Genomic DNA, 23408 nt, shown 5'->3' on the forward strand with positions numbered 1-23408 from the left:
ATGTAACTGAATGACTAACTCTTTATTTGACAATTCACTTGGTGTCTGCACTGGTGGTCTTTTCAATGTTGTACAAGGCCATCACTACAGTATTGTAGTTAATGTGATTGGTTACACCTCATTAGGGATGTCCCGATCCAGGTTTTTGCACTTCCGATCTGATACCGATATTGTTTTTGCACTTCCAATCCGATACCGATACTGACCGATACTGGCCTATCCGAGCATGTATTAAAGTTTAAAGTTATTTAGCCTACTTAGTTGTCAGAATCATGTTGAAAAGGGTTTTAGTACTCTTGATAACAACTAGCCAGCTGAATTAGGGGAGTTTGAATAATACACAATGGTTGGTAACAAGAAACTGACCTGTTTATTCAAGGATAAACACAAAATAGACAAAATTATACATGACAAACAGAAATGGCATCATTGAAATAGGGCTGGGCGATATGGCCTTTTTTTAATATTGCGATATTTTAAGGCCATATTGCGATACACAATATATATCTCGATATTTTGCCTTAGCCTTGAATGAACACTTGATGCATCTAATCACAGCAGTATGATGATTCTATGTGTTTTCATTGATTGATTGAGACTTTTATTAGTAGGTTGCACAGTGAAGTACATATTCCGTACAATTGACCACTAAATGGTAACACCCCAATAAGTTTTTCAACTTGTTTAAGTCGGGGTCCACTTAAATTGATTCATGATACAGATATATACTATCAGATATATACTATCATCATAATACAGTCATCACACAAGATAATCACATTGAATTATTTACATTATTTATAATCCAGGGTGTGGAGGGGGGCGCCGGATGTAAGTGTCAAAAAGACAGCCAAAAGAGTTTGATATGAGAATAAATCTAAAGTTAAAATATAGGGTAGAAATGCACCCATTTGCAGGAAATGTAGTCTTGATTTTCAAAATTGTCTTTCAAGGCTTGCATGTCTACATTAAAACATTCTTCTTCATACTGCATTAATATATGCTACTTTTAAACTTTCATGCAGAGAAGGAAATCACAACTAAAAAAATCACGAATTTTTTCATACGGTGTTGATCTGGAAATTTTTGCCTCTGCATTTTGATGGTGTGGGCGTGTGGCACCGAATGGAGATAAGTGTCTCGACAGACGTCACAATATTTGAACAATGATGACGAAAACGGTTTTCTCTGTCGTGTCCGTGTGTCGAAAATTGTTATGCGCTTATTTTTTTATTTGATTTTGTGCGTGGCATAGATTTGCTATGCGCAGAGGACGTTTGAGCAGTGCACAATTGCACAGGCGCGCACCTTAGAGAGAACGTTGGTCACACAGCTGCGCTAGCATCACAGCTAACGTTAGCCATGCTGCTACCTCTCTTCTGGGAGAGGACGTATACGTATGTGACGTATGACGTGACAGTATGTGACGTGTGTAAGAAGGTGCGCTTGCTGTCTGTGAGAGGGAGACACAGGAAAGAGTGAGAAGAGCCTGTCGTGTAATGCCAGCAGCTAAAAGCAACTGCGTGAGATTCCACAGACCTGTGGATGTGTTGAAGGTGTGCTGGAAAATGCGGAACAGAAATTAGGGAGCAGCAGAAAAGTGGAATGTATTATTTAAATAGGTGCGTTGGAAAACACGAAGCGGAGTTGTTGTTTTTTTAACTGGATCTGGATCAGCATTTTCCCATGCCTTGCCGATACGCATTTTTTGGCAAATATCGGCGGCCGATCCGATCCAAATATCGGATCGGGACATCCCTACACCTCATTATTCGGATCTCAGAATTTTTTTGTCAATATTTTTGTTTGTGTTTTTATGCCACCATAACCCATATTCAAACGGTGATTAAGCGACAATATGTAGTGTAACTGGTGTGGAAATTAATATTTGACTAATCTTGTAGCTGGCTGTAATTGTGAGCCTTTCAGACTGTCTAACAAAGTGACTTGAAAAACGTAATATAGTATGGCATAATGCATTTTAGGAAGCCTGCTGGTTGAGGTTTCATGTAAATAACTTTATGTATTTTATTCTTACCCCCTACTGTTCTGTCTTCTGTTCCACATTTTGTTCCTCTCTTAATCTCTGGCTCTCTGTTTCGCTGTTTCTAGGGCTTTGACCCCCCCCATCAAAGTGACACCAGGACAATTTACGTTGCGAACCGCTTTCCCCAGCATGGCCACTACATACCTCAACGTTTTGCTGATAACAGAATTATTTCATCCAAGGTATTTTTTTTCTGTGTTGTGTATTTGTACTTGTCTTATCGTGTTTAAATGTGGTTGTCAGTAATGGTCTATATGTAGTATCTCAAAAAAGTAACAACCCTCACATTTTTGCAACCAGTTAATAATAGTGTCAGGTTCAAACACTGATGACATCTATTAAACAAGACAAGAAGCAAGGAATTAAACAGAGACAGAATTAAATGTGGCTCAATTGAGGAGAGCGCGTACACCTGTACCTTCATACAGTGTTCCAACACGCTCTGACGAAAGATTGTACGCCTCCTCTTTTATTTGGACTTTCCCTGATTACCGTATTTTCCGCACCATAAGGCGCCCTGGGTTATAAGCCGCGCCTTCAATGAACGGCATATTTCAAAACTTTGTCCACCTATAAGACGCCCCGTGTTATAAGCCGCATCTAACTGCGCTAAAGGAATGTCAAAAAAACAGTCAGATAGGTCAGTCAAACTTTAATAATATATTAAAAACCAGCGTGATGTGGGCGCGCACGGAGTCGTATATCAACATGGACGGAGCTGCGTGAAAAAAGCCACCCGGCCTCTTCGCGTAAACTTACCTTAACCACTCGCTCATCTTTTCTTCATCCATCCCTTCGAGTTAGCTTTTATGACGCCGGCTGGAAAGGTCTCTTTTGGCAAGGTCTTCCTTTTGAATATCACCATGGGTGGAAGTTTCTGGCCATTAGCATGGCAAGCTAGAACCACAGTGAAGGATGACTTCTCATTCCCTGTGGTGCGAATATTCACCGTACGTGCTCCCGTTGTATCCACAGTGCGGTTCACAGGAATATCAAAAGTCAGTGGAACCTCGTCCATGTTGATAATGTTCTCTGGCCGGATCTTTTTTTCAGCTATCTTGTTTTTACAATATGCACGGAAAGTAGCCAGCTTTTCTTGAAAGTCTTTAGGCAGTTGCTGTGAAATAGTAATCCGTGTGCGGATGGAGAGATTGCGTCTTTTCATGAACCGGATCCCTGTCGCTTAGTAGGAGCCATTTTGTGGTCTTTACAGATGTAAACACACAAAGGAAATGAAACGTAATATTCGCGCGCTTCTTCTTCTTCTACGCGGGCGTGTGGTTGCTTACAGTAGAAGAAGAAGCGCTTCCTGTTCTATGGGGGCGGGTGCTTACCTTGGCGGTTGCTTGCGTAGAAGAAGAAGCACTTCCTCTTCTACGGGGAAAAAAGATGGCGGCTGTTTACCGTAGTTGCGAGACCGAAACTTTATGAAAATGAATCTTAATATTAATCCATATATAAAGCGCACCGGGTTATAAGGCGCACTGTCAGCTTTTGAGAAAATTTGTGGTTTTTAGGTGCGCCTTATAGTGCGGAAAATACGGTACATGGCAACAGCTGTTTCTAAGGGAGGGGGGTCGTAAACAGCCATCGCCTTTGATTACAAACAGTTCAAAGAAAAGGTCGCCTGGAGGGGAGTCTGGTCCTGCTTCCTCTCCGCTTTGTAGTTCTCGGGTCAAGATTTTAGAAACATAACACCTTCATGTTGCTTCCCATCCTACACAGTGGAGTTTGACAAGCCTTCTTCTTGGTAGGATCAAAGACAGCTTTTGTCTTCTCGCCGGGCGAGCTGAACTCAATGTAACACAAAGTTGTGTGATAACTTAGATACAATTATTCTGACAAATAGTAGTGTAGCTTTTCAAAGGACAGGGTATGTTTGTACCTTTTTAATATATGAACAGTCCAGAATTATATTTATTGTAGGTTCATCATCAGAAAGAGACAGGAGATTCAAAATATTCTGAAATAAGGACATGAAATAAAGGTTATTTATTAATTAGTATTTGATTAAGGGAAATAAGTAGTAGTTGTAGTTAGATAGCATATACTGTATTTATCCCACAATGGGGAAATGATGTGGTAAACACAGTTTTAGGAAAGTCCAGTGCTCATATGCTCAACTCAAATCTTCTATTTAAATCCTTCCAACACCCTGGGCAAGACCAAAGTGTTGAGAAAAGGCCTCAGGGGAACGATTGTAGACCTGCACAGGACTGTAATAGGCTCCAATCAGCAAGAAGATTTAAAATAATTTGGACACAGATTTGAAGTGTGTCTGTAAAGAGGAGTAGACAAAAGTCTTTCCTAAGATGTGATGACCAACTACAAGAAATGTGGTATCTCTGTGCTTGCAAACAATGGTGTTTTCCACCAAATACTAAGGCTGAATCCCAATTTTAATGCTTAACCCTGCACCCTTTGAATAGAATGGACTTTATTGTCATTATATTAGCATATAACGAGATTAAGGATTACCCCCAGCCGTCCCCCCTCGAAACAGAGGGCCAAGACATAGTGGTAAAAAAAAAAACGCCCTAAGAAATGAGACACAACTTGTTTACCGCTATATCATCACCCCTCTTTGCTTAGTGTGTGTTATTATTGTTATTATTAGACAGATAATAAGCTATAAAAAGCGAACAACACAGTATCCATAAGGTATAATATGTACAGTAGTTGCGTTACCTAGGTCTTCATAATGAGCGACTTTACAATACAAAAATAACATTTGTGACATGGCTAATATAAATTTTAGAAGTAAACTAAATAAAACATTGTAGTGAAGTTTGTTTGCTGCTAGTAGTGTTGCAAAGGGGTGGAAAGTTTCCGGAAATTTACCGGAAACTCTCCACAGGAATTTAAGCACAAGTAGTTTGAAAATATTGACCATTTTTTGATTATTCAAAGTTGGACACGGTCCATGGGAATTAATGGGAATATATGGGAATTAATGGGTAATTACAATAATTCATACTTGCCAACCCTCCCGGATTTTCCGGGAGACTCCCGAAATTCAGCGCCTCTCCCGAAAACCTCCCGGGACAAATTTTCTCCCGAAATTCAGGCGGAGCTGGAGGCCACGCCCCCTCCAGCTCCATGCGGACCTGAGTCCGCTTTCCCACAATATAAAGAACGTCTACAGTAAAGCAGTCCGTCTGCCGTAAACAGCAATGTTGTGACACTCTTAAACAGGACAATACTGCCATCTAGTGCATTTGATGAAAGCACTTTTGTGCGTGCCACACAGCAATGCATCATCAGAGAGGGTGTTCAGCATGGTTAGAAAGATAGTGACAGAGAATAGAACAAGGATGGACAATTCAACCCTTAACTCAACAATGAGTAGATGAGTGTTATGTGTGTGTATATGTGTAAATAAATGAACACTGAAATTCAAGTATTTCTTTTATTTATATATATATATATATATATATATATATGTCTTAATAAGGTTATCCAAAAAATAGTGCTCGATACCGTAGTAGAGCGCAATAGTCTTGTGATTTTTTTCCCACACATACATATACATATATATATATATATATATATATATATGTATATGTGTGTGTGTATATATATATATATATATATATACATCCATCCATCCATCCATCCATCCACCCACCCACCCACCCACCCACCCACTCACTCACTCACTCACTCACTATCCATCCATCCATCCATCCATCCACCCACCCACCCACTCACTCACTCACTCACTATCCATCCATCCATCCATCCATCCATCCATCCATCCATCCACCCACCCACCCACTCACTCACTCACTCACTCACTCACTCACTCACTCACTAACTAACTACCGCTTATTCCCTTCGCGGTCGCGGGGGTATATATATATATATATGTATGAAATACTTGACTTGGTGAATTCTAGCTGTAAATATACTCCTCCCCTCTTAACCACGCCCCCAACACCCACCCCCCACTTCCCGAAATTGGAGGTCTCAAGGTTGGCAAGTATGCAATAATTACATATTATTGGGCACTTGTCTATATGCTGCTGCATCTTTGTGGCATTTTTGACGTAGCTCTTTGCACAGTATTTGCAAATGTACACATCCTCTCCGCCTACTTTGGTTGGGGTGAAATGTGTCCACACATCAGATGGTGTATGTGGCATTATTATGTTTGTATGTATTTATTCTTGTAAAACACTAATGCAATGCCACACACAGATATAAATAGTCAGCTAAACAATTGAAGTAGTCTTTAAAAATATTTGACTGATGGACAAATGAATAGAAATAGGCTAGATCAGGGGTCGGCAACCTTTACCAGTCAAAGAACCATTTTGACTAGTTTCAAAAATTATAGAAACGATGGGAGCCGCAAAAATTTTTTGAAATTTTAAATGAAATAACACTGCATACAATTTATTTATTTTTTTGCTTTGTCCTATGTATAAACCAGGGGTCTCAGACACGCTGCCCACACCTTTATGTGGAATTTGAAAGCTAAATGAATGGCGCTTGTCAGCGTCATGCGTGCCGTGTTAGTACAGCATATAGCGGCCGCTACAGCCAGCGTGCCTGATCAGTCACACGTTGTATGGGGCTTCTGCTTGCTCACGTAGGTGACAGCAAGGCATACTTACTCAACAACCACACAGGTCACACTGACGGTGGCGGTATAAAAAAACCAAAACTTTAACACTCTTACTAATAATGCGCCACACTGTGAACTAGGGCTGCAGCTAACGATTATTTTTCTATCGATTAATCTATAGATTATTTTTTCGATTAATCGGTTAATCTATAGATTATTTTTTTCGATTAATCTATAGATTATTTTTCCTTTTACCGATTTTTTTTTAAATTTAAAATGAAGAGGAAAAAATAAATGTAGGCCAGTTTTTTCAAAAGGCATGGCTTTTATTTACAAAAAAAAAGTATGGCCACTCAGTCAACATTGACAACAACATGACAAAATATTCTGTAACAATGTAAACATTTAAAACTTTTAACATTTAACAAAATTAAAAGTATCTTATTTGCTTTTTAATGTGCAAATATAAAAGTAAACATCCAGTGCAAATCTTAATATTCTGGAATAGTATAAGCATTTCAAAAGTAAAAGTATTGCTTATTTTGCTTTAAAATGTGCAAAAATAAAGATAAACATCCAATACAAAAAAGTGCAAAACGGAAATATTCTGTAACAAGTGTAAACATTTCAACAAAAGTAAAAGTATTGCTTATTTGCTAAAATGTGCAAAAATAAAGCTAAACATCCAATACAAAAAAGTGTACAGTGTAAACATTTCAACAAAAGTAAAAGTATTGCTTATTTTGCTTAATAACACAACAATGATAGTATGATTAAAGTGAAAGTGAATTGTTGGTTTGTACATAGTATATGTAACTGTTAATGTTGTAAAAGGTATTTGCACAACTAATTAACGTTAGCGTTTGTGACACGTCTTGTGCCGTGGGGTTCTTTCAGGACCGACAGACTGAACGCCAGACGGCTTTGCCAGGTTTACAATCTTTTAATTTTACACAAAGTCTTTTCTCTTCCAACTGCGCGGATCGCGCACCTGGGCACGATTGCGGCGTCGCTCCCGGCGCGCCCCGCCTCGCCGCTCGCTCGCCGCCGCCGCCTCTCCACAGCGTTAAAGAGGAGCGCGTCTTTGTAAACACTGAACAGGCACGCCAAACGCGCCTCTCAGAGCGAAACGGTGTTTTAGTTTATGAATTTACAACGCAGATACAAATGACACATTCATGTTTTTGTGTAATAATGACAACGTATACGCACGCGGACGATTGACTTGTTGATGGTGATGGCAAGAACGCTGTCGGGGGTTTTCTTTTCAAATGTTCGTTCATAGCCGTTGTGCTGCTATGATAGGCCATTTCCGCTCGACACAGTGTGCATACAACAACATTATTAGGCCGTTTATTGAAATACTCCCACACTTTTGACGACTTTTGGCGTGCTTTTTTCCCCTCGCTCGCATCGTCTGCTTTGCGCTCCGCCATGACAGTAAAGTAGTGTGACGTAAATATGCGACGCGCCGACGCACAAAAACGGCGTCGACGTATTTACGTAACCGATGACGTCGACTACGTCGACGCGTCGTTTCAGCCTTACTGTGAACCCACACCAAACAAGAATGACAAACAAATTTCGGGAGAACATCTGCACCGTAACACAACATAAACACAACAGGACAAATACCCAGAATCCCATGCAGCCCTAACTCTTCCGGGATACATTATACACCCCCCCCCCACCTCAACCGACGCACAGAGAGAGGGGGGGGGGGGGGGTTTGATGTGTGAGGGAGCAGGGTTGGGGTGGGGGCGGGGTTTGGTGGTAGCAGGGGTGTATAATGTAGCCCGGAAGAGTCAGGGCTGCATGGGATTCTGGGTGTTTGTTCTGTTGTGTTTATGTTGTGTTAAGGTGCAGATGTTCTCCCGAAATGTGTTTGTCATACGTGTTTGGTTTTGGTTCAAAGTGTGGCGCATTATTAGTAAGAGTGTTAAAGTTGTTTTGTATGGTCACCGTCAGTGTAACCTGTGTGGCTGTTGACCAAGTATGCCTTGCTGTCACGTACGTGTGCAAGCAGAAGATGCATATTGTATAACAAGTGTTGGGCTGGCACGCTGTTAATGCAGATTGTAGAGGGCGCCAAATGTTGTACCATCATGGCACGCCCTTATAATAAGGGCGAAAATCTGTGAATATTAATCCCGGGAATTTTCTGCGAGAGGCACTGAAATCCGGAATTCTCACGGGAAAATTGGGGGGTTCAGCAAGTACCGTATTTTCCGCACCATAAGCCGCCCTGGGTTATAAGCCGCGCCTTCAATGAACGGCATATTTCAAAACTTTGTCCACCTATAAGCCGCCCCGTGTTATAAGCCGCATCTAACTGCGCTAAAGGAATGTCAAAAAAACAGTCAGATAGGTCAGTCAAACTTTAATAATATATTAAAAACCAGCGTGATGTGGGCGTGCATGGAGTCGTATATCAACATGGACGGAGCTGCGTGAAAAAATCCACACGGCCTCTTCGCGTAAACTTACCTTAACCACTCGCTCATCTTTTCTTCATCCATCCATCCCTTCGAGTTAGCTTTTATGATGACGCCGGCTGGAAAGGTCTCTTTTGGCAAGGTCTTCCTTTTGAATATCACCATGGGTGGAAGTTTCTGGCCATTAGCATGGCAAGCTAGAACCACAGTGAAGGATGACTTCTCATTCCCTGTGGTGCGAATATTCACCGTACGTGCTCCCGTTGTATCCACAGTGCGGTTCACAGGAATATCAAAAGTCAGTGGAACCTCGTCCATGTTGATAATGTTCTCTGGCCGGATCTTTTTTTCAGCTATCTTGTTTTTACAATATGCACGGAAAGTAGCCAGCTTTTCTTGAAAGTCTTTAGGCAGTTGCTGTGTAATTGTAGTCCGTGTGCGGATGGAGAGATTGCGTCTTTTCATGAACCGGAAACCTGTCGCTTAGTAGGAGCCATTTTGTGGTCTTTACAGATGTAAACACACAAAGGAAATGAAACGTAATATCCGCGCGCTTCTTCTTCTTCTACGGGGGCGGGTGGTTGCTTACAGTAGAAGAAGAAGCGCTTCCTCTTCTATGGGGGCGGGTGCTTTCCTTGGCGGTTGCTTGCGTAGAAGAAGAAGCACTTCCTCTTCTACGGGGAAAAAAGATGGCGGCTGTTTACCGTAGTTGCGAGACCGAAACTTTATGAAAATGAATCTTAATATTAATCCATATATAAAGCGCACCGGGTTATAAGCCGCACTGTCAGCTTTTGAGTAAATTTGTGGTTTTTAGGTGCGGCGAATAGTGCGGAAAATACGGTAAGCTGCTGAGCCGCATCAGAGTGATCAAAGAGCCGCATGCGGCTCTGGAGCCGCGGGTTGCCGACCCCTGGGCTAGATGAATAAATGAACAGTCAATCAGCATGCTAAATCAAACTACAAGCTACATTCTTGTTTGACAACAGAATGGCTAGCAGAACAGAAGGCAGAGGAAACTACACCTTTTGATTTAGTATTTGCTAGTTGAACTTTACAGGTCACAAAAAAGGTCAATTCTGATCGCTAACGTTGTCAGCATAAATGAATGGGAATTAACAGAAAAAATTAGCATCATGGCTAACGGAGAAATATTTTCGGTTCATTATGAGACTGTGGTGGTACATAAACCTAGCTAGCTAGAGATATTGGCCCCAAAATCATTTAACAAGTACAGGAACAGCTAGCTAGCTTGAGTGGAAGTCTGCTGGAGTAATCTACAGTCATAAAGTAACAAGCAAATTACACCTCTATTACACTTAAATACCATAGATCAAATATATTTACCCCAGTAATATCATCAACACTTACCTGACTGGATGAAATCTTTGAGCGCAAATACTAGTGTGGCCTCAATAGCCCTGCTGTAGTGTGTAGCATGCTGGGAATTATCTGTGCATGTGATGGAGGAATGCACAGTGAAGGGTTGAAATTCTACTGAATTTGCATTAAATCAGGTTGTTTTAGCTAATAATCATGCTGTAAGATCTAGCATGTTGCATTCAATGTTTATTCCCATTAATTCCCATATATTCCCGTTAATTCCCATGGAAAGTTTCCAAGTTTGAATATTCCCGGAATTTTGCAACCCTAGCTGCTGGTCTGACGTAGTTTACTTGCTACATACAGCCGCTTTGGCTAGAATAAAATAGAATAGAATGGACTTTATTGTCATTATATCTGCATATAACGAGATTAAGGACTCCAACTTAAGGTGCGGTAGTGGAAACAAATATGGAATAAAATCACATAAGTAATACGAATTTAAATAAACAGACTACTATCCAAGCTCATAATGAGCAATTTTAAAATCAAAACAACATTCAAAACATGGCAATATTTACGTCGAGTAGCAGACAAATGAACACCTGATAAAACACGGGTGTCATTACCATGACAATTAGTGATGCACAGAAATTTCGGCCACCGATACAGAATGTTGTGATTACGTGAGCAAGAAGCATGCGATTATCTGCAGTGGAGTGGAGGCAACATGTCTGCAATGTGGATGTACTTTAACATCAAAATGTTGTTCTCTCCTTTTATTGCAGTATACCATTTGGAATTTTGTCCCCAAGAATTTGTTCGAACAGTTCAGAAGGATAGCCAACTTTTATTTTCTTATCATCTTCCTTGTACAGGTAATCACACACACACACGCACACACACGCACACACACACACACACACACACACACACACACACACACACACACACACACACACACACACACATACATACTGGTTATCATTTGAAATGGGGACCAAGTTTTTGATCATGACTTGTGGGGACCACCCTTTCTACAGGTTGTGGAGGCATTAAAAAAATGGTGTAAAATGTCCACTGCCCAGTTAGCTCATACACGTTTTTAAATCTCTGGATTGATGAAGTAATGTGCCGATCATTCTTACTGGGGACCCTGGGGAAAAAGACTTCATATGGTTCATGGGGACCAAATTTAAATAATTTGGCATAATTCACACAAATTTGTACATCCATCCATCCATCCATCTTCTTCCGCTTATCTGAGGTCACGGGGGTAGCAGCCTAAGCAGGGAAGCCCAGACTTCCCTCTCCCCAGCCACTTCGTCCAGCTCTTCCTGTGGGACCCCGAGGCGTTCCCAGGCCAGCCGGGAGACATAGTCTTCCCAACGTGTCCTGGGTCTTCCCCACGGCCTCCTACCGGTCGGACGTGCCCTAAACACCTCCCTAGGGAGGCGTTCGGGTGGCATCCTGACCAGATGCCCGAACCACCTCATCTGGCTCCTCTCCATGTGGAGGAGCAGCGGCTTTACTTTGAGCTCCTCCCGGATGACAGAGCTTCTCACCCTATCTCTAAGGGAGAGCCCCGCCACCCGGCGGAGGAAACTCATTTCGGCCGCTTGTACCCGTGATCTTGTCCTTTCGGTCATAACCCAAAGCTCGTGACCATAGGTGAGGATGGGAACGTAGATCGACCGGTAAATTGAGAGCTTTGCCTTCCGGCTCAGCTCCTTCTTCACCACAACGGATCGATACAGCGTCCGCATTACTGAAGACGCCGCACCGATCCGCCTGTCGATCTCACGATCCACTCTTCCCTCACTCGTGAACAAGACTCCGAGGTACTTGAACTCCTCCACTTGGGGCAAGATCTCCTCCCCAACCCGGAGATGGCACTCCACCCTTTTCCGGGCGAGAACCATGGACTCGGACTTGGAGGTGCTGATTCTCATCCCAGTCGCTTCACACTCAGCTGCGAACCGATCCAGTGAGAGCTGAAGATCCTGGCCAGATGAAGCCATCAGGACCACATCATCTGCAAAAAGCAGAGACCTAATCCTGCAGCCACCAAACCAGATCCCCTCAACGCCTTGACTGCGCCTAGAAATTCTGTCCATAAAAGTTATGAACAGAATCGGTGACAAAGGGCAGCCTTGGCGGAGTCCAACCCTCACTGGAAACGTGTCCGACTTACTACCGGCAATGCGGACCAAGCTCTGGCACTGATCATACAGGGAGCGGACTGCCACAATCAGGCAGTCCGACACCCCGTACTCTCTGAGCACTCCCCACAGGACTTCCCGAGGGACACGGTCGAATGCCTTCTCCAAGTCCACAAAACACATGTAGACTGGTTGGGCAAACTCCCATGCACCCTCAAGGACCCTGCCGAGAGTATAGAGCTGGTCCACAGTTCCACGACCAGGACGAAAACCACACTGTTCCTCCTGAATCCGAGGTTCGACTATCCGGCGTAGTCTCCTCTCCAGTACACCTGAATAGACCTTACCGGGAAGGCTGAGGAGTGTGATCCCATGATAGTTAGAACACACCCTCCGGTTCCCCTTCTTAAAGAGAGGAACCACCACCCCGGTCTGCCAATCCAGTGGTACTGCCCCCGATGTCCACGCGATGCTGCAGAGTCTTGTCAACCAAGACAGCCCCACAGCATCCAGAGCCTTAAGGAACCCCGGGCAGATCTCATCCACCCCGGGGGCCTTGCCACCGAGGAGCTTTTTAACTACCTCAGCAACCTCAGCCCTAGAAATAGGAGAGCCCACCACAGACTCCCCAGGCACTGCTTCCTCATAGGAAGACGTGTTGGTGGGATTAAGGAGGTCTTCGAAGTATTCCCTCCACCGATCCACAACATCCGCAGTCGAGGTCAGCAGAACACCATCCTCGCCATACACGGTGTTGATAGTGCACTGCTTCCCCTTCCTGAGGCGGCGGATGGTGGTCCAGAATTGCTTCGAAGCCGTCCGGAAGTCGTTTTCCATGGCCTCACCAAACTCCTCCCATGTCCGAGTTGTTGCCTCTGCGACCGCTGAAATTTGTACGTGAAAAAAATAAAAAAGTTCAAATTAAATATGACCTGATCCTCAGAATACAGAACTACAGCTGTCCTTGTATAGAACGTTTCACCACTTAAATGTTAAAGCAAATCCTGCATCTTCTGTGACATTACTGAAAACTGCTATTTAGCAGTAATGAAGTTGTCTGCAACTCCAACTACCATATATAGAAGGATGGAAAATTCTGAATGTGAATCATACTTTAAGGTAACAAAGTTTTATAATCATGCTGTATGAAAATGTCATCCTAAGAAACGCTAAACCAGATTGCTGTGCAAATGTCTCACATTCAAACTAACCAGTAAACATGTTTTATGGGCCAAAGCTTAAAAATCACTCAGGCATCTTCAGAATGGATCTGACTATCATTTAAAAAGGTTTCCCTTTAGGGGACCTGTTTTTTTTGTACCCATACCGTCAGAGATCCCCTAAAGGTGACTGTGTAAACCAGGGGTGCTCACACTTTTTCTGCAGGCGAGCTACTTTTCAATTGATCAAGTCGTGGGGATCTACCTCATTCATATATATAATTTATATTTACTTATTTATGAAATATGTGTTTTTGTTAACAAGTTAAAGGTGTTTAATGATAATGCAAGCATGTTTAACACATATAGTTAATATTGTTAATAAATTAAAGGTGTTTAATGATAATACAAGTATGTTTAATACATATAGTTAATATTGTTAACAAGTTAAAGGTGTTTAAAGATAATACAAGCATGTTTAACACATATAGTTAATATTGTTAATAAGTTAAAGGTGTTTAAAGATAATACAAGCATGTTTAACACATATAGTTAATATTGTTAATAAGTTAAAGGTGTTTAAAGATAATACAAGCATGTTTAATACATATAGTTAATATTGTTAACAAGTTAAAGGTGTTTAAAGATAATACAAGCATGTTTAACACATAAAGTTAATATTGTTAACAACTTAAAGGTGGTTAAAGATAATACAAGCATGTTTAACACATATAGTTAATATTGTTAACAAGTTAAAGGTGTTTAAAGATAATACAAGCATGTTTAACACATAAAGTTAATATTGTTAACAACTTAAAGGTGGTTAAAGATAATACAAGCATGTTTAACACATATAGTTAATATTGTTAACAAGTTAAAGGTGTTTAAAGATAATACAAGCATGTTTAACACATATAGTTAATATTGTTAACAAGTAAAAGGTGTTTAATGATAATACAAGCATGTTTAACACATATAGATTCCTTTCTTTCATGAAGACAAGAATATAAGTTGGTGTATTACCTGATTCTGATGACTTGCATTGATTATGCAGTGGTGCTGATAAGGTCCGCATTTTCGAATGGAGGAGAAAAAAAGTCCTCCTTTCTGTCCAATACCACATGAAAGTGGTTGCTTTTTGGCATCTTATTTGTCCAGCTTCCGTACTTCTTTGTATTCACTTTACAAGAAATGCATTGTCGGCAAACTCCGTAGCTTGCTAGCTTGTGCACGCCAGCTTTCTGAGACTCCTATTTTGTTAGCGCAACTGTGCAACTGTGCAGTTGGTTTTTGGAGTTTTGACGACAGGTACGGCGCCAGAGTCTGTTGAAATAAAGTGTTTCTCGTCTTCCAGTCGGTAATTTTAATGAGCTGGCAGCAGCCAGCGTCATCTCAGAAGACCCTCGGGTGCCGTGAATGTCAATCAAGTGACGGAAGTGACGTCATAGTGAAGATTTATGATCGCTCATTTTTAGGACTATTTTTTTAATGCCTGGCTGGTGATCGACTGACACACCTTCCGAGTTCGACCGGTAGCTCGCGATCGACGTAATGAGCACCCCTGGTGTAAACAGAGCGATGTCCCCATTAAGTAAGCATTGCCAGTTCACACACACACACACACACACACACACACACACACACACACACACACACACACACACACACACAAACACACACTCAGACCCTCACACACGAACATGCTCATTATTTGTTCATGAAGGCGGATGTTGCCCCGAGTCTCGTAGTGATGACGAGGCACTCTGGCTTGATTCTTTCCTCCTCTGGATACATAAATGTGTGTCTTGTTTGGGCAGGAGAGCATTAGTGACTCATCAACTTCTGGGCACCAGTTAAAAGTCTAGTTCTGTATGAAAATGTTGTGCCTTCACACTTAGTAAAATTGGGAGCTTTTTTTTTTACTATCCTTAAGCATTAGCACTTCACAAAGCATCAATCAACCCGCTCAAGACAAATCTGGCTTACAAATGTTCAGACCTCTCCAGATTTATTTGGGCCTGTGTAGTGAAGCCCAAGCAATTGAGTTGACTCTGTCTAAAAGGCTACATTTTCACCCACTCAACTTGTCAGTGAAGCTTAAGTCATATTTTGCTCCTCAGAATAAAATCCTTTTTTTTCTTCTTAACTTTCCGCAAAAGCTAATTTAAATGTACCGTATCATCCGGACTATAAGGCGCACTTAATATCCTTTTTTCCTCAAAACTCGACAGTGCGCCTTATAACCCGGTGCGCCTAATGTAAGGAATACGTTTGGTTGAGCTTAGTCACCTCGAAGCTTTTTTATTTGGTGCACGGTGTAATGATAAGTGTGACCAGTAGATGGCAGTCAAACATAAGAGATAAGTGTAGACAGCACTATGATTGCAATATGTCTCAAGTAAACAACACCAACATTTTAAATGTTCTATTGAAAATATAGAACATTACACACGGCGCTCAAAAATATATCAACACGTTTTACTACGACTTTGGTAAACTATGAAGCCGCACCGCTTGAAAGATTGTCGGCGCATTAAACATACGAGTATTATTATGGTGTGTGTATAAGGTAAGACATATTATCTGGCGTTTTGTTTCGCAACATTATGCAAGAGCAACTTTTCTTACCTTCTGGTACCTGCTGATCTGTATTTGGGATCTGTATAAGTCCTGAAAAATTGCGATAAGCTTCTTCTTTTTCCTCTATCTTCTTATGTGACATTCATCCTCCGCTGTTGCCATTTCTAACATAAAGTAGTGTAAAGTTCTTACTTATATCCGTCAGTAAACTCGCCATGAAAGCGCTAAAACATACCGGTGTAGTGAGTTTACATTATTCACCCAAGGAACTTTAGTTATTAGAGTTCCGGTCGGACGGTTTTTCACAGGACACATTTCCTGTTGTTGTTGTTTCCGGATGCTGCTCCGTTATTGATTTAAGCAAAGTCTGAATGTCATTAAAACAGTTATTTCCGTCTTTTGACACTTCTTCCACTACCGTCCTTGCACGCTACACCGCTACAACAAAGATGACGGGGAAAAGACGATGCCGAAGGTGAGCCACGTAAATAAGACCCACCCACAAATCGGCGCATCCGGAAGCGACTTGAAGATGATCTGTAAAACATAATCTTATGCAACATTTTGACCAAATAACCACCATTACATGTTATGTAGACCACAAGGAAGTATTTTACATTTAGAAAAAAAAAAATAATAATAATATGACTCCTTTAATGCGCCCTATAAGCCGCTGCGCCTTATATATATATATATATATATATATATATATATATATATATATATATATATATATATATATATATATATATATATATACAGTATATATGCCTTAATAAGGTTATCCAAAAAATAGTGCTCGATACCGTAGTAGAGTGCAATATATGTATGTGTGGGGGAAAAAAATCACAAGACTACTTCATCTCTACAGGCCTGTTTCATGAGGGGTTCCCTCAATCATCAGGAGATTTTAATGGAAGCATTCACATACCATGGTTTATATAGGGCACAGAGTGGGTGGGTACAGGCTGGCGTAGGGGCGTGGTGTTTGGCTCATGTGTTACCTAGGAGGTGTTTCCGTCTGTGGCGGCATGCTGATACAATTTCGCTGCGCTTGTTGAGGGATGACAGGTCTGGACGGTATATAATAAACAGTTTCTCTTTCAAGCATAGGTTGCATCTTTTATTACCACTATTGTAAGGTGTGCTGGATGCAAGAATTTGCCATGTTATTGAATATTCAACATTATTGTCTTTGAGGTCCCAAATGTGTTTTCAAAGAGAACGGCCTACGGATCACGATTGAAGCCAACAAGCAAACCGTCAACTTCCTCGACGTCACTTTCAACCTGAGAAATAACAGCTACGAACCATTTTCCTCTAAGATTATATTTCTCCTCTTTAATTGAGAAGAATTGTTGTACATTATTTGGTAACAGGTTATAGTTTGCTTAGTACATCATTTTAGCTGTTTGCAATTTTACCAATTAATCAAACTTTAATATTTTTGACTCGATAAATAAAGTGTTTGTATGTTCTCTATATCCAACATTATGTATCAGTCTAGTTGATCTTTTTTGTAACACGGTTAACGAATGTAGCGCACATTTGTAGTTATTTCCCCATATTTCTGCACAATAACTCAGATATGGTAACACTAGCGAGCAGTAGAGAATATGAAGTGATTTTTGGCCCAGGACGTATTTTGCTTTATTCATTATTGAAATGTTTTTTTGCCACCTTATGTTGTATATTTTGTATATGAGATTTCCAGTTCATTTTGTCATCTATTAATACTCCCAAAAATCTGGTTTCTTTTTCCCTTTCAATGTCTACACCGTCTATTTGTATTCGTGAATGATGCTCTTTTCTAGTGTTACCAAATAGCATTATAATCACTTGTAGAAAGTCCCAGAAGAGAAGAAGTTGAACATTAGTTGCAGTAACCAACTTTGTCTGTGTTCTACTGTATACAGTAAACCAATATCCCTTACATTACAGTTAGTCTATTGTAGTAGAACTGCTATACTATCCCATAATATTCTTAATAAAAAGAGAATTAATCTTGCATGTTTACTCTCTTTTTGTCTTTCAGTTGATGATAGATACCCCGACTTCCCCAGTCACCAGCGGTCTGCCTCTTTTCTTTGTGATCACAGTGACTGCCATAAAACAGGTGAGAGCACTGATAAGCATTCATTGACTTCTCCTTCATTGAGTTGCGTATTGTCAATGTCTGTGTGTGTGCATGTTTTCTTTCTTTCCTTTTAAAACTGGTGTTGCCTGCAGTGTTGGTAATAACGATGTTACAGTTAATCCTGGGCAATATCGCCTAAAAATGAAATATTTGTCAAGATTGACTGTGCATGTGAGCTGTGTGCTTGGTATTTTTATGTATTTTTATCTATTTGTCTATGTTCTTACGTTTTTATGTGTTATTATGAATTTGCACTAAATTAGTTTTGCTTACAATTTCGGTGTACAATGACAATAAAGATATATTCTATTATTTTTCACAAAAAATTTGATTTACAATTTTTTTCCCCATTTGTTTCCCTATTGTTTAAAGAAACCAATGAATAGAAATGACAGAGGTAATTCAAAACAAGTTTTGATTGTATTTGATCAAAAACTTAGCAACATTCAAATGTGTACAATGGTCTTCTTTTGCAGACCTGTACTTTTTATGCAATCATTTTCAAACAACTTAAGAGCTTTTTCTGGGAGGACTTCTGTAATTGCATTGCATACAAATTAAGGCTGAAACGACGCGTCGACGTAGTCGACGTCATCGGTTACGTAAATACGTCGACGCCGTTTTTGTGCGTCGGCGCGTCGCATATTTACGTCACTCTACTTTACTGTCATGGCGGAGCGCAAAGCAGACGATGCGAGCGAGGGGAAAAAAGCACGCCAAAAGTCGTCAAAAGTGTGGGAGTATTTCAATAAACGGCCTAATAATGTTGTTGTATGCACACTGTGTCGAGCGGAAATGGCCTATCATAGCAGCACAACGGCTATGAACGAACATTTGAAAAGAAAACCCCCGACAGCGTTCTTGCCATCACCATCAACAAGTCAATCGTCCGCGTGCGTATACGTTGTCATTATTACACAAAAACATGAATGTGTCATTTGTATCTGCGTTGTAAATTCATAAACTAAAGCACCGTTTCGCTCTGAGAGGCGCGTTTGGCGTGCCTGTTCAGTGTTTACAAAGACGCGCTCCTCTTTAACGCTGTGGAGAGGCGGCGGCGGCGAGCGAGCGGCGAGGCGGGGCGCGCCGGGAGCGACGCCGCAATCGTGCCCAGGTGCGCGATCCGCGCAGTTGAAAGAGAAAAGACTTTGTGTAAAATTAAAAGATTGTAAACCTGGCAAAGCCGTCTGGCGTTCAGTCTGTCGGTCCTGAAAGAACCCCACGGCACAAGACGTGTCACAAACGCTAACGTCAATTAGTTGTGCAAATACCTTTTACAACATTAACAGTTACATATACTATGTACAAACCAACAATTAACTTTCACTTTAATCATACTATCATTGTTGTGTTATTAAGCAAAATAAGCAATACTTTTACTTTTGTTGAAATGTTTACACTGTACACTTTTTTGTATTGGATGTTTAGCTTTATTTTTGCACATTTTAGCAAATAAGCAATACTTTTACTTTTGTTGAAATGTTTACACTTGTTACAGAATATTTCCGTTTTGCACTTTTTTGTATTGGATGTTTATCTTTATTTTTGCACATTTTAAAGCAAAATAAGCAATACTTTTACTTTTGAAATGCTTATACTATTCCAGAATATTAAGATTTGCACTGGATGTTTACTTTTATATTTGCACATTAAAAAGCAAATAAGCTACTTTTAATTTTGTTAAATGTTAAAAGTTTTAAATGTTTACATTGTTACAGAATATTTTGTCATGTTGTTGTCAATGTTGACTGAGTGGCCATACTTTTTTTTTTGTAAATAAAAGCCATGCCTTTTGAAAAAACTGGCCTACATTTATTTTTTCCTCTTCATTTTAAATTAAAAAAAAAATCGGTAAAAGGAAAAATAATATATAGATTAATCAAAAAAATAATCTATAGATTAACCGATTAATCGAAAAAAATAATCTATAGATTAATCGATAGAAAAATAATCGTTAGCTGCAGCCCTAATACAAATACAAAATAATCTCCTACATTGAGATGAATAAAGTGCAAAATTAAAACTTCTGGATTGAAGAAAACACTTCTGTAAATAAACATTTCACATTGCTCATTGCATGCAAAAATACATAAGCTCCAATAAAAAGATACAAATAATTAAATGGTAACAAAAATCAATCATATCAATAAAGTACAAACTTAAAACTCCTGTCTTGAATAAAATACGATGTAGTATTGCACATTCCATGCAAATAAATATTCACGTACAACATTGATATTACTCTGTAATTTTAATAAATGGATTAACTCAGCTAAGGCTGAAACGACGCGTCGACGTAGTCGACGTCATCGGTTACGTAAATACGTAATATGTATTTTTTTTAGGAATTTTGCCAAAGCGTTGGATCAGCACATTTGCTAAAAACTTTTTCTGACTTTATAAATTCCCTCTCACCCAGTTAATTCCTGTCTCTTTTCCCCCTCGATCTCTGTCCTCTATCCTTGACTCTCATTGCTGAACAGAGAAAAAAAATATGTATAATGCTCTCCCTATTTATTCTATTTTTAGGGACCGCAATGTCCCTTTGGGACAGAGGACCCTATTGTAATTGTAAGGTTTTATTATTATTTTTCCGCCGCCTCTTTGAGCTGTAATTTTACCCCCTTAACATGCTTCAAAACTCACCAAGTTTGACACACACATCAGGACTGGCAAAAATTGCCATCTATTTAAAAAAACAAACTTTAAAACCAGAGGTGGGTAGTAACGCGCTACATTTACTCCGTTACATCTACTTGAGTAACTTTTGGGATAAATTGTACTTCTAAGAGTAGTTTTAATGCAACTTACTTTTACTTTTACTTGAGTATATTTATAGAGAAGAAACGCTACTTTTACTCTGCTACTTTTATCTACATTCAGCTCGCTACTCGCTACTAATTTTTATCGATCTGTTAATGCACGCTTTGTTTGTTTTGGTCTGTCAGACAGACCTTCAAAGTGCCTGCGTTACTGGTGACGTTTCACTCCGTTCCACCAATCAGATGCAGTCACTGGTGACGTTGGACCAATCAAACAGAGCCAGGCGGTCACATGACCTGACTTAAACAAGTTGAAAAACTTATTGGGGTGTTACCATTTAGTGGTCAATTGTACGGAATATGTACTGTACTGTGCAATCTACTAATACAAGTTTCAATCAATCAATCAAAAGTGTGAAGGAAAAAAGACACTTTTTAATTTCAAACGTACATCCCGTCACAAGCCTAAAGACTGACTGCACAGTTCCTGTCTTCACAATAAAAGTGCCGCTCCATCGCGCCTGAGCTTTCAAAATAAGAGTCTCCGAAAGCCAGCGCAAACAAGCTAGCAAGCTACGGAATTTGCCGCCAATGTATTTCTTGTAAAGTGTGTGAAAACGAATATGGAAGCTGGACAAATAAGATACCAAAAACCAACCACTTTCATGTGGTATTAGACAGAGAGGAGGAACTTTTTTTCTCCTCCATTTGAAAACGTGGACGCTATCAGCACTACTGTCTGATTACAGTCAATGCAAGTCATCAGAATCAGGTAATACACCAACTTATATTCTTGTCTTCATGAAAGAAAGGAATCTATATGTGTTAAACATGCTTGTATATTCATTAAAACACCTTTAACATGTAAACAAAAACGGCAAAATAAATAAATATAAATTATATACTGTACATATATATATGTGTGTATATATATATATATATATATATATATATATATATATATATATATATATATATATATATATATATATATATATATATATATATATGTATATATATGTATATGATATGTGTGTGTATGTTACTCATCAGTTACTCAGTACTTGAGTAGTTTTTTCACAACATACTTGTTACTTTTACTCAAGTAAATATTTGGGTAACTACTCCTTACTTTTACTTGAGTAATAAATCTCTAAAGTAACAGTACTCTTACTTGAGTACAATTTCTGGCTACTCTACCCACCTCTGTTTAAAACTCAAAATTGCGCTCTAGCGCCCCTAGGATGAAAACACAGACAAAACTGCCTGTAACTTCCAGTACGAATGTCGTAGAGACATGAAACAAAAAACCTCTATGTAGGTCTCACTTAGACCTAGATTTAATACATCGATTTCCTTCAGCAAAAATCAACAGGAAGTTTTCAAATCCCCCTTCAAAACAACAGTTTTGTAAAAACAGTCACCTTTGCCTCTTTGAGCTGTAATTTGACCCCCTTAACATGCTTCAAAACTCACCAAACTGGACACACACATCAGGACTGGCGAAAATTGCGATCTATTAAACAAAGCAAACCCGAAAACTCAAAATTGCGCTCTAGCGCCCCCTAGGAATAAAACACAGACAAAACTGCTCCTAGGAAGAAAACATACAAAACTGCCTGTAACTTCCAGTAGGAATGTCGTAGAGACATGAAACAAAAACCTCTATGTAGGTCTCACTTAGACCTGCATTTCATAAATTGACAACCCCCAGCAAAAATCAACAGGAAGTTTGCAATTCCCCCTTCAAAACAAAAGTTTTGTAAAAACCTGTCACCTTTTTTCAAACATTATCTCCTCTGAGTGCGTTTGTCCTGTCGGCTTCACTCTAGCACAGGAGCGAGATTGAACCCTTCTGATTAAAAGTTGACGAAAGAGTTTTAATTACTGCTCCGGTTGGGATTTTATGTGCCGTCAAAGTCGTTCCCGTCCATCGCTGCTTGCAGCTTTAATCTATACTGTATCTTTATTGATCTATCAACCCTCTTTGTCTCTATCTTAACTTAACATGTCAAGTCACACGGCCACCCCACAATGAGTCTCTTCTTCCTTGTCTCTGTCGCCAGGGTGATGGCTCATGTGGGGCTCAATTGGAGTGTGGTTCTAGACCTGCCTCAGGAGTAGAAGGCCTTCAGATAATGCATTGGGAATTGGCGCTATTCTGTACACTATAAATACAAGATGACTTGATTTGATAAATGCAGATTGGAAAAAACCAACGTAATAATTTTG

At 40.0% G+C, this 23408-nt stretch overlaps 1 protein-coding gene across 4 annotated transcripts in view; it reads left to right on the forward strand.

Annotated features, from left to right (window-relative positions):
- Nucleotides 1–23408, forward strand: part of atp11b (ATPase phospholipid transporting 11B) — a 183507-nt gene that overhangs the window by 18993 nt on the left and 141106 nt on the right. For all 4 annotated transcript variants that reach the window (XR_009816853.2, XR_009816854.2, XM_061975516.2 and 1 more), the window contains exons 2-4: nt 2113–2229; nt 11164–11253; nt 18313–18393. Coding sequence is in view for 2 of the 4 variants with exons in the window: in XM_061975516.2 (XP_061831500.1) it covers nt 2113–2229; nt 11164–11253; nt 18313–18393 (288 nt within the window). In the remaining 2 variants the exon portion in view is untranslated. The remainder of the gene's footprint in view (nt 1–2112; nt 2230–11163; nt 11254–18312; nt 18394–23408) is intronic.

The sequence above is a fragment of the Nerophis lumbriciformis genome, linkage group LG14 (genome assembly GCF_033978685.3).
Source record: "Nerophis lumbriciformis linkage group LG14, RoL_Nlum_v2.1, whole genome shotgun sequence".
In the NCBI taxonomy this organism is placed as follows: domain Eukaryota; kingdom Metazoa; phylum Chordata; class Actinopteri; order Syngnathiformes; family Syngnathidae; genus Nerophis; species Nerophis lumbriciformis.